Source organism: Natrix helvetica (genome assembly GCF_964273705.1).
Source record: "Natrix helvetica genome assembly, chromosome: 10".
NCBI classification, from domain to species: domain Eukaryota; kingdom Metazoa; phylum Chordata; class Lepidosauria; order Squamata; family Natricidae; genus Natrix; species Natrix helvetica.
The window spans coordinates 17,941,166-17,957,507 of NC_138561.1; the positions used below are offsets into that span (position 1 = coordinate 17,941,166).

General features: G+C 43.8%; 1 protein-coding gene across 1 annotated transcript in view; it reads left to right on the plus strand.

Moving 5' to 3' along the window:
- The window catches only part of ADCY7 (adenylate cyclase 7), a 72,922-nt gene that overhangs the window by 16,055 nt on the left and 40,525 nt on the right, over positions 1-16,342 (plus strand). The window contains exons 2-4 of the mRNA XM_081963268.1: positions 10,628-11,221; positions 12,856-13,056; positions 13,899-14,054. Of these exons, the coding sequence (XP_081819394.1) occupies positions 11,051-11,221; positions 12,856-13,056; positions 13,899-14,054 (528 nt within the window). The 5' untranslated portion in view covers positions 10,628-11,050. The remainder of the gene's footprint in view (positions 1-10,627; positions 11,222-12,855; positions 13,057-13,898; positions 14,055-16,342) is intronic.

Consider the following 16,342-nt stretch of genomic DNA (forward strand, 5'->3'; position numbering starts at 1 on the left):
ATTGGAAAGTCTCCCTTAGATCAGTATAAGAAATGGAATGATGGGTGGAATTGCATGCGGTTTGATCCTGTAGCTCCTGAGGAAGCGGACAGGATCCTAGGGAACGTGAGCTTCGGCAGCTAAAAGGTTGCAAGTTAAGGATTACCTGTACAGGTGCCTGGGGAATTCTGGGACTTGAAGTCCATACGTGCTGAAATTAAGAAGCACCAATGTAGAACAAGGATGGTCATTTTCCGAGAGACTTGGTTTCCTGGAGGACTGTAGCTGATGTCATATCAAGGATGCATTTAGACTTATATACCGCTTCACAGTGCTTTTACAGCCCTTTCTAAGTGGTTTCCAGATTCAGCCAATTGCCCCAACAATCTGGGTCCTCATTTCACCGACCTCGGAAGGATGGAAGGCTGAGTCAACCTTGTGCCTGGTGAGATTTGAACTGCCAAATTGCATGCAGCTGGCAGTCAGCAGAAGTAGCCTGCAGTACTGCACTCTAACCACTGCGCCACCACAGCTCCTTTTTTCCTCCTTCCTTTCTAATAGCACTTAGACTTATATACCGCTTCACAGTGCTTTTACAGCCCTCTCTAAGCGGTTTACAGAGTCAGCCTACAGCCCCCAACAATCTGGGTCCTCCTTTTACCCACCTCGCAAGGATGGAAGTAGAGTCAACCTTGAGCCTGGTGAGATTCGAACTGACAAATTGCAGGCAGTCAGCAGAAGTAGCCTGCAGTACTGCACTCTCACCACTGCGCCACTGAGGCAGACACCTGTTAGGTCTGCTTTTTAGTGTCTTGTAATGGGCCCAGGAGAATAATTGCAAGCAGGAGGTCTTCTCCCATACCTATCCCTTCCCAAGTCGCTTGAGTTTCACCAGACTGCCAAATTTGGGTGATGAATTTTGGGGGAAGAGGCAGTTTCCATTCTGAACCTTATCTCAAAGTAAATAAATAAATAAACATCGGGATACTGAAACAATATTTTTGAGGCTTATCTTGGGGTGTTCGTATGTGCAGGCTGTGCGTTGCTGACCTGAATGTAGAATAGCAAGAGAATAACCTCTGAAATATGTTCATGCACCCAGCTATTTTCAAGAAGTCTCTGCTGAGAGGGGGAATCAGGAACCGTAATTTCTGGTTTTCTTAGCCTGGAATCATCCAGCTTTAGTGGATGGACTACAACTCCCAGCTAGCACAAATCAAGGGCACCAGACTAATCTAATTTCTTCAAGATGTAGTAAGAGGACCAGCATAGTCATTCTTGATCTGACCCATCAGCAGATTGGGAAGATCTGATAGTGTGGACAAATTCTTCTTAATTTAGGGGCCCTCTGGCTCTTTGCCACCAGTGGTGCTTCCCTCCAGCCTTCGCCCAAAGCCCCACACCAAGAGGTTGAAGCAGACCCCAAGTTGGAATTTCTTCCCCCCTCCAACCCACAGAAAAAGACCCCAAAGGGGGAGACTCTCTACAATGCACGTATCCAGCCCAGGGGCCCTAGTTTGAGTACCCCCGATTTAGTACAATATAAAAAATGCAAATAGTTTTTCTGCAGACCACCAAAATTTTCTCGTGGACCACCAGTGGGCCACACACCAGCAGTGAGCACTGTTCTAGCCTTTGTTATCCTTGGCCAGCATGACCATCTCCCTGGAATGGATGGGAAATGTAGTCTCATAAGGGCACTGTAATGAGGTTGGCAGATCAGTGTCGTAATGAAAGGCTACCTTAGCCTTAAGGGCAGGGGAAGGAGGGACCTTTTTAAAATGGTAACTGGGAACTTTAAAAAGAATAATTGGGATATTGATTTGTACAGTGGTTGCCATCAAGGTAGCTGTGACTTGGAAGGAGGGGGGGGGGAATCTATCCATCAGCCATAATGAGAAACCTGGTTAGCGTGAACTAATCATACCATTTGAGCAGAATCCCAGCCAACACCCACGCGGTGGTGTGAGTCTCCGTTGCACCCTGGTGCTACCTTCTTATGAAAATCAGTCTTATGAAATTTGTTCTTGCCTGGAACAAATTGTGAAGTTAACAGGCTGAACACCTTGGCCTCTGAAGTGTGAAAATGTCTCCACGAAGGTTGCCATCTTAAGGGGCTGGACTTTGAGGGAGAACTTTCCAGGTCATTTCAGATGATTCCTGAGTCTAGTTGAGCTTGAGACGGGCCCTTCTTCATTTTGTTGGATTCCTCCTACTCATCTTTCACCTTTTACTTCCCTACACGGAATATTAGTTTCTTTGATGTCCATTTCTCTCTCTCGGTGTTCACATAACACGACGGTCATTAAATGAAGCCATTTTTTGTGTATTCATAACACCCAACAAATCATACACTAACCAAACTGGTTTGGTTGGCATAGCATCCCAGCCAATTTTTTTTTTAAAAAAGCACAATACTAAAACAGACTAAGGATAGTAGCTGCTAGTATTGTCCTTTGATCTGGTTAAATGTGTTTAAACATGGCCAGCTTTAAATTTAATTGACCTTCTAAAATTTCCTGAGGGGAAAGGATTGGAAGGGGTTCTGCCCCAAAGTATTTAGAGTTAAGAAGGGACATACATAATTTGCAGGAAGTGTCCTTTGGACAAGTTTAAGGCTCAATCAAACTCTATAGTTCAGAGGTCACCAATCTTTTGGACCCCAGGGACCACTAAATTCATAATTTTAAATCCCGCGCACCACTAATATGATCAGCCTAATGACCAGCTGGGTGGGCGTGGCTAGGTGGATATATGACTTGGTGGACATGGCCAATTCGATGTCACTCACGTTGAGGGGCACCTTGTTGGCTTCTGCTTGCCCCTCCCCTCTCAGCCTTTAGGGTCCCAACAGGAAGCATTTCCTGGAGCTAAGCAGCCATCATGAGAAAGAGTTGGCAAAACAGCTCAGTTCAAATTGGATCTGACTGAGAAAGAGGCTCAGCAGAAGCATCTCACTGAGGACTAGGAGGATAGGCTTCCCAAGCAGAGGGAAGACCTGCGGGAGTGCAAGGCCAGGTACCGGTGCCTGGAGGCTCAGCGGGATGAGATGGTCAGCCAGTTCCAGGCCATGATGCAGTCCCACTGGAACAAGGCCCTCCGGCTCTTCGCCACCAGCAGCACTTCCCTTCAGCCTTTGCCCAAAGCCCTGCACCAGGAGGCTGAAGCAGATCCCAAGTCAGAATTTCTTCCCCCACTCCGACCCACACAAAAAGACCCTGAAGGGGGAGATTCTCTGCAGCAACACAAGCATTCATTGCACGTATCCGTCCCAGGGGGCATAGTTTGAGGACCTCTGATTTAGTGCAATATAAAAAATACAAATAATTTTTCTGCAGATCACCAGTTGGTGACCACTGTTATAGTTTGCCTGAAGATATTTTGAATTTCTGCATCTTCAGTCTTGTTGCTTGACAAATTTTAGCTTTTGCCAGTCCAAAAGTTTAGGCGGGGATTGGGGGGAAACATGTCAATTCTCTTCTAGAATTGCACTTCAAATAAGGCCATAAGATGAATGATTGGTGTTCGGCTTTAGCCTCCTCTTCAAAACTTGCCTATTTTTATTTACTTAGTTTTGTATCTATTCATCATTTACATATTAGCAATCTCATTTTCTTCTTTAAGCTAGCCCACTATCATTTTTGCACACTTCCCTATTCTGACTGTGAAAACTTGATGTTGCATGTAGAAATTTCTTAAGATCAGTTCAACTTACTTTTCTTTCCTTGTGGGGTATGTAAAGTGATGCCAAAGCAAATATTTGGCATTTCCAGGGACCTAATACCTCTGTCCAAATTTCTGGCAATTGTTGTCTGGCAACCCCTTGTCAAAATTTACTCCTGCTTTTCAAGATGTTGGTTCTTTTGAGTGGTAAATAACATAATAACATCAGAAGGGACCTTAGAGGTCTTCTACTCCAACCCCCTGCTCAAGCAGGAGACCCTATTTCATTTACACAAATGGTTGCCCAATATCTTCTTTGAAACTCTCAGTGTTGAAACCCCCACAACTCTTAAAGGCCAGCTGTTCCACTGATTAATTGTTATTACTATGAGGAAATTTCTCCTTAGTTCTAGGTTGGTTCTCTCCTTGATTAATTTCCATCTGTTGCTTCTTATCCTGCCCTGGGGTGCTTTGGAGAATAGCTTGACTCCCTCTTCTTTGTGGCAGACCCTGAGATATTGGAACACTGCTATCATATCCCCTTAGTCCTTCTTTTCACTACACTGGACATACTGAATTCATGCAACCGCGTCTTCGTATGTTTTAGCTTCAACCCATCTGTATCGATCAATGACAGGGATTGATGCAAAGGCCAGATTGGGAACCTTATGTAAAGGGATCATCGTGGGTCAAAGTCAGCATTAATCATGGCAAAGCTCTCCACTTATGCTGGGAGAAAGGAAATATTTGGTGTGAAAAATGGAGCGATGTGTGGAGATGAAACTCAACGCCTGTCGAGAACTTTATTCGATTTGATATCTACAAGAGCTGGACACTCCCAGTCTCAGCAGAAGAGGAGAGAAAGGTGATTATTTCCCAAGACTTCATGATTTTTGAACAATTAATTCCAAGAAAATTATAGATCACAGTTATTGACTGGCTCACACCATACAATAAATTGGAGTTGGGTAGTTGGTGATTCAGTGTGCCCAAATATGCTAAGGCACAGTTTGAAGCCTCCATATGATGTACTTGTTAGAACATACCGGGTTATGTGGCCATTATAATCACATCCTGTTAAGCCAGTGCTTCTCAAATAGTGGGGCGGGCCCACCAGGGGGGGCGCGAGGCTCCGTAAAGGGGGGCTCAGCTCAAATTATTTTATATATTTTTGTTTTGCAGGTTAAAGTTTTTTTTAATATTGTGTTCCTTTAAATCCTGTGCTCCTTTAAATCTTTTCTGCTACAGTTAATAAAGCTATTCTTTGTTGTAAATTGATCCACATTTCTTTCTTTTTTTATTCTCTTATACGTTAATAAGGATACAGTGTTATGCAGAGGTGTACTTATAACAATTTTATAGACAAATGATACTATTTACAGTTGCGCGGGGCGCGCGAAATGTTTTCTTCTTCCTAGGGGGGGCATGACAGAAAATAATTGAGAAGCACTGACTTAGGGTTAGGGTTAGCTCCCCATGAATTCACAGAGTAAAACCGACACTGCCATTGGATTCAGAGCCCATCGGTATGGTTAGGAGGGGGGACGCCTTTTGAGCCTGCCTTATGTACATTTCCTGGCAAAATACATGGGAAAATCCCATTGGGGAAAATTCCCCTAAGGGTTAGGGTTAGCTCCCCATGAATTCACAGAGCAAAACCGACACTGCCATTGGATTCAGAGCCCATCGGTATGGTTAGGAGGGGGGACGCCTTTTGAGCCTGCCTTATGTACATTTCCTGGCAAAATACATGGGAAAATCCCATTGGGGAAAATTCCACTAAGGGTTAGGGTTAGCTCCCCATGAATTCGTAGAGCAAAACCGACACTGCCATTGGATTCAGAGCCCATTGGTATGGTTAGGAGGGGGGACGCCTTTTGAGCCTGCCTTATGTACATTTCCTGGCAAAATACATGGGAAAATCCCATTGGGGAAAATTCCACTTAGGGTTAGGGTTAGCTCCACATGAATTCACAGAGCAAAACCGACACTGCCATTGGATTCAGAGCCCATCGGTATGGTTAGGAGGGGGGACGCCTTTTGAGCCTGCCTTATGTACATTTCCTGGCAAAATACATGGGAAAATCCCATTGGGGAAAATTCCACTTAGGGTTAGGGTTAGCTTCACATGAATTCGTAGAGCAAAACCGACACTGCCATTGGATTCAGAGCCCATCGGTATGGTTAGGAGGGGGGATGGCTTTTGAGCCTGCCTTATGTACATTTCCTGGCAAAATAAATGGGAAAATCCCATTGGGGAAAATTCCACTAAGGGTTAGGGTTAGCTCCCCATGAATTCGTAGAGTAAAACCGACACTGCCATTGGATTCAGAGCCCATCGGTATGGTTAGGAGGGGGAACGCCTTTTGAGCCGGCCTTATGTACATTTCCTGGCAAAATACATGGGAAAATCCCATTGGGGAAAATTCCACTAAGGGTTAGGGTTAGCTCCCCATGAATTCACAGAGCAAAACCGACACTGCCATTGGATTCAGAGCCCATCGGTATGGTTAGGAGGGGGGACGCCTTTTGAGCCTGCCTTATGTACATTTCCTGGAAAAATACATGGGAAAATCCCATTGGGAAAAATTCCACTTAAGGTTAGGGTTAGCTCCCCATGAATTCGTAGAGCAAAACCGACACTGCCATTGGATTCAGAGGCCATCGGTATGGTTAGGAGGGGGGGACGCCTTTTGAGCCTGCCTTATGTACATTTCCTGGCAAAATACATGGGAAAATCCCTTTGGGAAAAATTCCACTTAGGGTTAGGGTTAGCTCCACATGAATTCGTAGAGCAAAACCGACACTGCCATTGGATTCAGAGCCCATCGGTATGGTTAGGAGTGGGGATGGCTTTTGAGCCTGCCTTATGTACATTTCCTGGCAAAATACATGGGAAAATCCCATTGGGGAAAATTCCCCTAAGGGTTAGGGTTAGCTCCCCATGAATTCACAGAGCAAAACCGACACTGCCATTGGATTCAGAGCCCATCGGTATGGTTAGGAGGGGGGACGCCTTTTGAGCCTGCCTTATGTACATTTCCTGGCAAAATACATGGGAAAATCCCATTGGGGAAAATTCCACTAAGGGTTAGGGTTAGCTCCCCATGAATTCGTAGAGCAAAACCGACACTGCCATTGGATTCAGAGCCCATTGGTATGGTTAGGAGGGGGGACGCCTTTTGAGCCTGCCTTATGTACATTTCCTGGCAAAATACATGGGAAAATCCCATTGGGGAAAATTCCACTTAGGGTTAGGGTTAGCTCCACATGAATTCACAGAGCAAAACCGACACTGCCATTGGATTCAGAGCCCATCGGTATGGTTAGGAGGGGGGACGCCTTTTGAGCCTGCCTTATGTACATTTCCTGGCAAAATACATGGGAAAATCCCATTGGGGAAAATTCCACTTAGGGTTAGGGTTAGCTTCACATGAATTCGTAGAGCAAAACCGACACTGCCATTGGATTCAGAGCCCATCGGTATGGTTAGGAGGGGGGATGGCTTTTGAGCCTGCCTTATGTACATTTCCTGGCAAAATAAATGGGAAAATCCCATTGGGGAAAATTCCACTTAGGGTTAGGGTTAGCTCCACATGAATTCACAGAGCAAAACCGACACTGCCATTGGATTCAGAGCCCATCGGTATGGTTAGGAGGGGGGACGCCTTTTGAGCCTGCTTTATGTACATTTCCTGGCAAAATACATGGGAAAATCCCATTGGGGAAAATTCCACTTAGGGTTAGGGTTAGCTCCCCATGAATTCGTAGAGCAAAACCGACACTGCCATTGGATTCAGAGCCCATCGGTATGGTTAGGAGGGGGGACGCCTTTTGAGCCGGCCTTATGTACATTTCCTGGCAAAATACATGGGAAAATCCCATTGGGAAAAAATCCACTTAGGGTTAGGGTTAGCTCCACATGAATTCGTAGAGCAAAACCGACACTGCCATTGGATTCAGAGCCCATCGGTATGGTTAGGAGGGGGGATGGCTTTTGAGCCTGCCTTATGTACATTTCCTGGCAAAATACATTGGAAAATCCCATTGGGGAAAATTCCACTTAGGGTTGGGGTTAGCTCCCCACGAATTCACAGAGCAAAACCGACACTGCCATTGGATTCAGAGGCCATCGGTATGGTTAGGAGGGGGGATGCCTTTTGAGCCTGCCTTATGTACATTTCCTGGCAAAATACATGGGAAAATCCCATTGGGGAAAATTCCACTTAGGACAGTTAAGCCAAGATTGAGGCGACTGCATTGTGTGAATTCACATTGAGTTTTGCAAGGAAAGTATATTTTGGTCTCTGTGTTAAGACCTCATACAGACATAACTCGGCTACTGAGGTTGGAACAATAAGTATCGAGAACTGTATTTGCTTTCTGTTTTAGAAGAGTTAAAAATAATCGCAAACAAGCATTCTACATATTTCCCCACTGTTTGGGGGTGAAAAACAGCCCTTTTTTTTGCATTTAAAATACAACAGAGCTTGCCTTGGTTAAAAATACTTTTGAAAACACTTCCACATACATCATGAAAGTGAGAAGTACATTTATAAAAGAGGGTTGAAAAAAAATCTGTCTGCATAAATCCTGGATTGGATAGAAAGGCAGAATTTATACACTGTAGTTTCCTTGATTTTTGTCTTAGTATGTAGTAAGTCAGCCAGGTTGGTGGGAAGTCATAGTTGGTTTGATGCAACATGTGAACCCACCTATTATTGATTTGTTCCACCGATAATGGTTAAAAAGTAAACACTAAACGTGGAGTACTGCAAAGATGGTTAATCAGAGGCTCCTACACCAAATAATGCTCCTGGAAATGTAGGGAGATAATATTTTGAAGCTGAGGTAAAAATTCGCTTCAACTAAGCTCAGCTTCTGATGAGTAGATTGATACTGTATGTTGCGGTGCTGTTTTGACAGCAGTACAGAAATAATTTGCCATTATCTTCTTCCAAGGGGTTATTTTGACTTCCCAGTTTGTTCTACAGCATGAGCATTTTCTTAATCGTCTCCTATCTGATGACTAACCAGTTCTGACTCTGTTGAACTTTGAAGATCAACCAAGAGAGGTAGATATTGCCACCTTAATCTAACTAAAGATAACAGAAATTTTACATTTCTTTTTCTTGCCTCACCTGTCCTGTGCAACCATATATGACCTTCACCTCCCTTCCAGAGAGCGTAATGAATGATGAATGGTTAAGGGAACAAGATATGTCTAGCCTAATGAAGAGTAGGCTTAGGGGTGACGTGATAACAGTCTTCCTGTCAAGCGTCAGGAAAATCAGGAGATCTATTTATTCGATAAATACCTACTATACGCCTACTATTCATTTATTTGAGATTTATTGTAAGTTTAAGCTTTCTGCAAGAATCTGAACTACTAGCGGCCAAGGGAAATTAGCAGGAGATAAGAGTAGAAGGAATTCAATGTGGGCTGGACTGAGATCTCTTGTGGGTGTGAAAGGGCTCATGATTGATGATATGTTTGACCCCTCCCTCAGGCTCAACCTGGTCATCTCCTACATCTTCGGTACTTGAGGGCTGCCACATTCTCCAAAACACCTGAGGGTAGGACAAGAAGCAATGGGTGGAAGCTTATCAAGGAGACATCCAACCTGGAGGAAAGGAGACATTTCCTGACAGTGACCAGGATTAATCAGGGAGACAGCTTAGGTCCCAGAGCTGCGGGTGTCCCTTCGATGGTGGTTTTCAACAAATGATTCGACAACCTTTTGTCTGGGATGATATAAGGTCTCCTGCCTTGGGCGGGGGATTGGATTAAAAAAAATATCCAAGGTTCGTCCAAACTTATGATTTAATACAGTTTATATCAGGGATGGCTAACCTTTTTGTCGTTGCATGCCGAAAGTGTATGCGCCTGCGTGCGTGCCCATAATACAATGCGCGTGGGGGGTGCACCCCATGCATGCACGAGCAATCTGCTGCGCTCCCTCACCTCTGTGCATGCGTGCACGAACCTATTGTATGTGCCCCAAACTCCCTGTGTATGCGCACATGACCCCCACATGTGTGCCTCCCCCAAGCCTGGCAGAGACCTGAAAACCAGCTGGCCAGCGGGAGGCGCATGCACATGGAGCTGAGCTGAGTGATGACTTGCATGCCCACACAGAGGGCACTGCATGCCAGCCGTGGCATGGGTGCCATAGGTTCGCTATCATGGGCTTATAGGATGTCTAAGACCTATCTATGGATTCTTTATCCTATGCTAATATGCTGGAGCCCCCAGGGAGAAATTGAAGAAGGTTTTTTCCCTTTCATTTCCTGAATTTGTTGCTGACGGTGAGCTGTTCATAACTACAATGAGATATTATATGACGATCAAGGCTTTAAATCCTGACGTTTGGAAAGTTTTGCTTTTAATCAAATGTCAGAAGGTTTCACTCACTTACGTTACTCCCTGTGTGGGATGTTGTATTATTAACTAATAGGTTATTAGGATGATTTTTCGTTGGAAATACCAAATAAACGTAATACTGTTTCTATACATTCTTACGATTTATTTAGCATCAGTTTTGAGATGGAAGGTTTATAAATTTAAATAATAAATGCTCATCTAGAAACTAGGAGTTCTATCCTGCCTTAGGCATGAAAAACAACTGGGTGACTTTGGGCCAATCACCAGGAGGCTGGGAGTTCTAGTTCTGCCTTAGCCATGAAAGACAGCTGGGTGACTTCAGACCAATCATTCCCTCTCTCAGCCCAACCCAGCTCCCAAGGTTGTTGTTGTGGGGAAGGAAGAGGAAGAAGCCTTAGGTATGTTTTCTGCCTTAAGTTCTTTATAAGTAAAGTTGGGATAGAAATCAATCAAACGAATAAAAAGCTGGATTGTTTTTTTTACAATCACCCTTCTGTCAAAGAACATGTGCTTCTTTTTTAAGCCAAGCCGGGCTGCCTTATTTATTTATTTAAAATCTCTCTCTGTCTCTCTCTCTCTCTTTTTTTCCCCCTTTTGCAGCTCGCATCCCAGACTCATCCCGGTCGAATTGCCGACAGCTTGTGAAAGAGGCTTCAATGAAGATGGCAAAATCGCCAGCGCCTGCTTTTCAGTTGCACAAATGAGAGCCGCGCCTGTGAAAAACCCATGCGGAGACCTCTCGGTGGGTAGCACATGGCTCTGGAGCGAGCGGAGAAGGCGAAGGAGGAGGTGGGGCCACCTTTTGCGACTGATGCTGCGATTCGAAGCGCTTCATCCCTATAAGAAGAGATGCTAATTCAGAACTCCAATGTTTCTCCTCCTCCCCGAGACGTGGCGAACGGAGAGTGATCTGATAGCGATTTGAATGTGAGGAGTCCCATTCTTGCTCCTTGGGGGAAAAAAAAAACACCACCCTTTTGCTTTTCGGTGCGAAGTGAGGCATAGAGACTGCCTGGAGTTAAAATGCCAGCTAAAGGCAAATACTTTTTTAATGAAAGCGAAGGTTGCAAGTTGTCAGATCCCTTATATGAGAAGTATCTTTATGCAAGTCAACAACACCCATTGCTCTTCTTCCTGCTCTTCATTGTGGTCGCCTATTGCTCAACACTTATCGTAGTGCTTGTCTCCTACGATGTGAGTATGATGTGCTGCTGTTCTTAGTTTTTCTATTCTGAATAAAACCAGACTCTCTAATTTCAGATGTTAGGAACCCGTTCTATTAATGCAAATTCATCCATCGTTTTTCAATGCATAGCGCTTTGCATTTTCTCAAACAGGTTCCTAACCAGCAAGTTAGGGAAAAGTTGATTTTTAAAAGATACAAAATCTGGTGGAGAGAATTTGAAGAAGCGTGTAATATTATGGGGAATGCTGCAAATAAAGAATATTGCGTTTAGAGAAATGTAAACCCATTTTAGCCCAAGAGCTTTTAAAAAAACTCCCTCTCAAGTTCAGAGCATGTTTTAGAAGCTTTCTCCTACAATTCCTACCTGTGCATATTCGCAGCAGCTCATATTTCTAGACAAATCATAATGAATCTAGAATCTGTTAAATCTGATAAATGCTTCTCAGGTGCTCTTTAACTTAAAGGAAACCTAGAACTTTAATTTTAAATGTAATAGGAATGTCAGATTATGCTTCCAGCAAGCGTGTAGATATAAGGTGATTATTTCTGAAATTTTACAGTTATGTTGACACTGTTGTTGAGGTTGAATGCAGTTGTTTTAATGCATAAATATCTAGACTTATAAGTACAAACTATTAAAAGTTTGTAGCCCAGCCAGATATCAGAAGGAAGAACTAAATGTGAAAAGACTTTCTGATTAACGCTTTCTGTGAAAACAACCATTTGCTTGAAATGGAGTAGGGTACCATGCTTTAGTAAGAGGTTGGACTAGAAGACCTCCAAGATCCCTTCCAACTCTGTTATTCTGGTTACATGTATTTCTCTATTCTGTCTCTAAAAATCAAAGACCATGGATAAGGGATGTGTCTGGTTTACAATCCTGGAGATGAGAGACTATTTTCCTTTTCCAGAATATTTTTTCTAAATATTCACCAGATCCCCTGGGAATTGCTATTCCAGAATTCCTAAAAGCAAAATATTCTGATCTTTTCTGTATCTCCAATTGAAAGGATCTAAGAGGTGCCTTAGTGGCTAATATGCTGAGCTTCTCGATCGAAAGGTCAGCAGTTGGCGGTTCGAATCCCTAGTGGCACATAACGGAATGAGCTCCCGTTACTTGTCCCAGCTTCTGCCAATCTAGCAGTTTGAAAGCACATAAAAAATGCAAGTAGAAAAATAGGAACCACCTTTGGTGGGAAGGTAACCGCGTTTCGTGTGCCTTGGACGTTTAGTCATGCCAGCCACATGACCATGAATACGTCCTTGGACAGCTCTGGCTCTTCGGCTTTGAAACAGAGATGAGCACCGCCTTCTACAGTCAGGAACGACTAGCATATATGTGCAAGGGGAACCTTTACCTTTAAGAGGTTGGATGGCAGATGGTGGGAAATACCTCCCTAAGGGATTTAGAGAGCAATTGCTGGTCTGAATGGTCCCATAAATCTGACTGGACTAAGCAAAATTTCTTATCTGCCATTAGGAACCAGCTTCTGAATTGGTGAATTAGTTAATTAAAATTAAATTAGTAATTTGAAATTATTTAAAAACAGTCTGTACAGACTGCAGCAAAATCGCATCGTGGAATTAAAGCAGGAACTTAACACAAAACCTAACTCAAAACTAACTTTTATTTTGCTTACAGAAAAACGCCGGCCAACACCTGGCCTTCGTTGTCACTGTGAGCATTGCTCTCGTCATCTTCATCATCATGTATGTTTTAGTTTACGTCGAATATTACTTTTGGTGCCAGCTGAAGCTCTTTGCGGGCGTGATCTGGATCAGCTTGCTGGCCATCGGATACGTGTCCATTTTCGACAATTCTAAACCTGCTGGATGGGAACAGGTATTTCTGTCCCCTAATTATGATGTCATCCTTGCACCCGAAAGGGACTGCCTGTCCAGCCCCTTCTCCCCGAACCCACCTTGCGTGACCCTTTTTCAGTACATCCAGATAGCATTATACCAGTATACATCCAAACTAAACTGTGTTGTTTCTCTGTGTCATATATGTGGATATAGGCACAATTTTGTATTTATTGATTGATTGATTCTGTCATGTTTATCTAGTGTACATTGGAGGTGGTGACCCTTTGAGAGCTGTATGCAATGAAATTTCATTTTAATGCATGCCGATTAGTGTACATTCAAAGTGACAATAAAGTTATATTCATTAAAGGTAATTTAGGGATGCGGTGGCTCAGTGGCTAAGATGCTGAGCCTGTCGAGCAGAAAGGTAAGCAGTTCGGCGGTTCAAATCCCTAGTGCCGCCTAACGGAGTGAGCTCCCGTTACTTGTCCCAGCTTCTGCCAATCTAGCAGTTTGAAAGCACGTAAAAATGCAAGTAGAAAAATAGGAACCACCTTTGGTGGGAAGGTAACAGCGTTCCGTGCGCCTTCGGCGTTGAGTTATGCCAGCCACATGACCACGGAGACGTCTTTGGCCAGCGCTGGCTCTTCGGCTTTGAAACGGAGATGAGCACCTCCACCTAGAGTCAGGAACGACCAGCACATATGTGCGAGGGGAACCTTTACCTTTAAGCATGGGAATAATTTAGAGCTAGTTTCACCTTTCTAAGTGCCGATATGATGTACTCAATAAAGGATCTCTTGAACCTGAACAACGTGTCTGAGTCCTGACTTTTCTGAGTTCATTAATCGGAATGATGACACCTTGTTTTTCTTCCAGGTTCCATTTTTTCTGTTCATCATCTTCACCACATACACCATGTTGCCCTTGGCTATGAGAGACGCTGTCATAGTCAGCTCCTTTTCAGCCCTCTCTCATATTATCGTCCTCAGCGTTACAGCAGACTCGCAGAATCAACACACCTTGCTCTTTCAGGTAAGGCACCTTGGGGAAACCAAGGCTCTTGACCCCACCAGCTGTCTCCTGGAACATTTGTGGGAGGATCCTCTGATTTCCTGCCTGTTGGTGGCCATGAAGCAGGGGTGAAATCAACTTACTGCCACTACCGGTTCACAAATGCTCGTTTCGCTCAAATGCGCCACCTCCATGCATGCAAAGGACCTTCCGCACATGTGCAGAGCGTCAAAAACAGGACGTGATAACGTGGGTGGGCGGAGCATGCTACTGAGGGTGCCTGCAAAGGTAAATAGAAGAGTGAGGAGGGGGGAATCCGCTGTGCCACGCTATTTAGATTAGCTAGAAAGCAGGAAAGCGGACGATTCTACCAAATATAGATCCCGCGTCACACTTGATCATCGGAAATACCAGTTTGCCTGAACTGGTAGCATGTTTTACTACCGGTTTGGGTGAACTGGTCCGAACCAGTGACATTTCACCCCTGGCACAAAGAAAGCAGAAGTGTAAATCCTTGAAGTGGTTTTAGAAAGATTTAAGAAGTAAATTAAGAAAAAGTTCGTTACCTCCTCCCCCATCATTTCTCAAGCAATGTTCCTTTCTGAGCTATGGGGGAGGAAAGGCAATGGAACAAGTCTTCTATTAAAAAAGGTGTTAATTATACATTGTGTAAGCATTGATATTAGAAATGTTTTCTTCTTTAAAATTAGCCAGCTTGTTGGTCCGATACATTCTATTGACTACTTGTTCACATTTCAGGCAATTCTTTACATATTTGGACATGTTTTAACTTTAATACATGTGGGCATGCATAGTACAAATCTATACATGCATGTAGACATAGATTTTCTGTTCTTTGTTGTATTCCAGATTGATCGTTGGATGTTCTCTCTTTCTTTGGTAAACCTGGTAGTGTCTCTTTCTTCCTTTTCCCCCCATAAGGACCTTGCAAGAGGTTCCAAAGTAACAAAGAACTATGGGCCCAGGTTAGGCCACACAGAGTTAGTTTCTATTGGGATGGAGGCATGATTTTGCAGTTTAAGCACAGCCTGTGGAAAGTTTAAAGCATTTGCTGGTTGAATTGGAACGACGATTTAGAACATAGAATAAGGAGTTTGGAAGGGGTCTGGGAAGACTTGTAGTCCAACTCCTTGCTCAAGCAGGAGACCCTCTTCCCATAATGACAAACCTATGGCACCTCTCTACGGGCACGCGAGCTGTCACCCCAGCTCAGCTCCACCGTGCATGCCTCCCCTGACGCATTATGTGTGTGGGCACATGTGCAGGTTTTCGGCACACGGTGACAAAAAGGTTAGCCATCGCTGTCTTATACCATTCTAAACCAATGGCTGTCCAATCTTTTTTTTTAAATCCTCCATTGATGGACCACCTACAACTTCTAAAGGGAAGCCATTCTACGGGTTAATTATTCTATCAGGAAATTTAGTTCTTGGTTGGATCTCTTTTTAATGATCTTCCACCCATTGCTTCTTGCCCTGCCGTCAAACGCTCCGGAGAATAGGTTGACCCCTTCTTCTCCATGATAGCCTTCATCTTAAAATTTAAGAGGAAACACGGATCTTAAATTCATCTGGAGCTTTGATTCACATCAAAACAATATATGGAGAGGTGGAGTGAACCCCACGGTTCTTCCCAGTTTTTTTTTTTTCTCACAAGGCCGTGCTAAATTCCAGAAAGAATATTTGATTTTATTAGGGAAGAAGTGCGCACTTGAAGAAGGATAAAGGGAAATACTCCAGTGTTGTAAATGTGGAAACCATGACCCGCCAAAGTATTTCTGCAGTCGTTTGGCAACTCCTGCTTGTCTAGACGATCTGTTTTTTAAAAATTGGATAAACAACTCGGCAAAACCATTTAAGATCCACACCACTAAGGTGTGTGTCATGTCTTGGAGAGTGAGGTAATGTATTCCTTTCCCCCAGATAAATGCTGGGGTCATAATTGAAGCAACTCTTTTATTCACACTTCGTTTCTTTCTTGGCAAAATTGCTGAATTTTGAGGAGTGATGAATTTTCATGCCATCATCTCGCTTCTGAAGCACTCGCTTACTTTCAGTCAAAAAAAAAAAAAGGGGGGGGGGCTTGGTTTAATCCCTAGCCGGAAACCAAAGTAAGACAAAACTCAGTTTCCTTTCCTGAGTCAATCAAACAATAATTTCAGTATGAATGAAAATATTTCGAGAGTAGGCACCGTGGAATGCCAGCATGATAAATGACCCGAAATGAAAGGAATAGAATATTTGGATTGCAGAGAAGCAGATCTAACAGGAGATCTTGGACCATCTCTC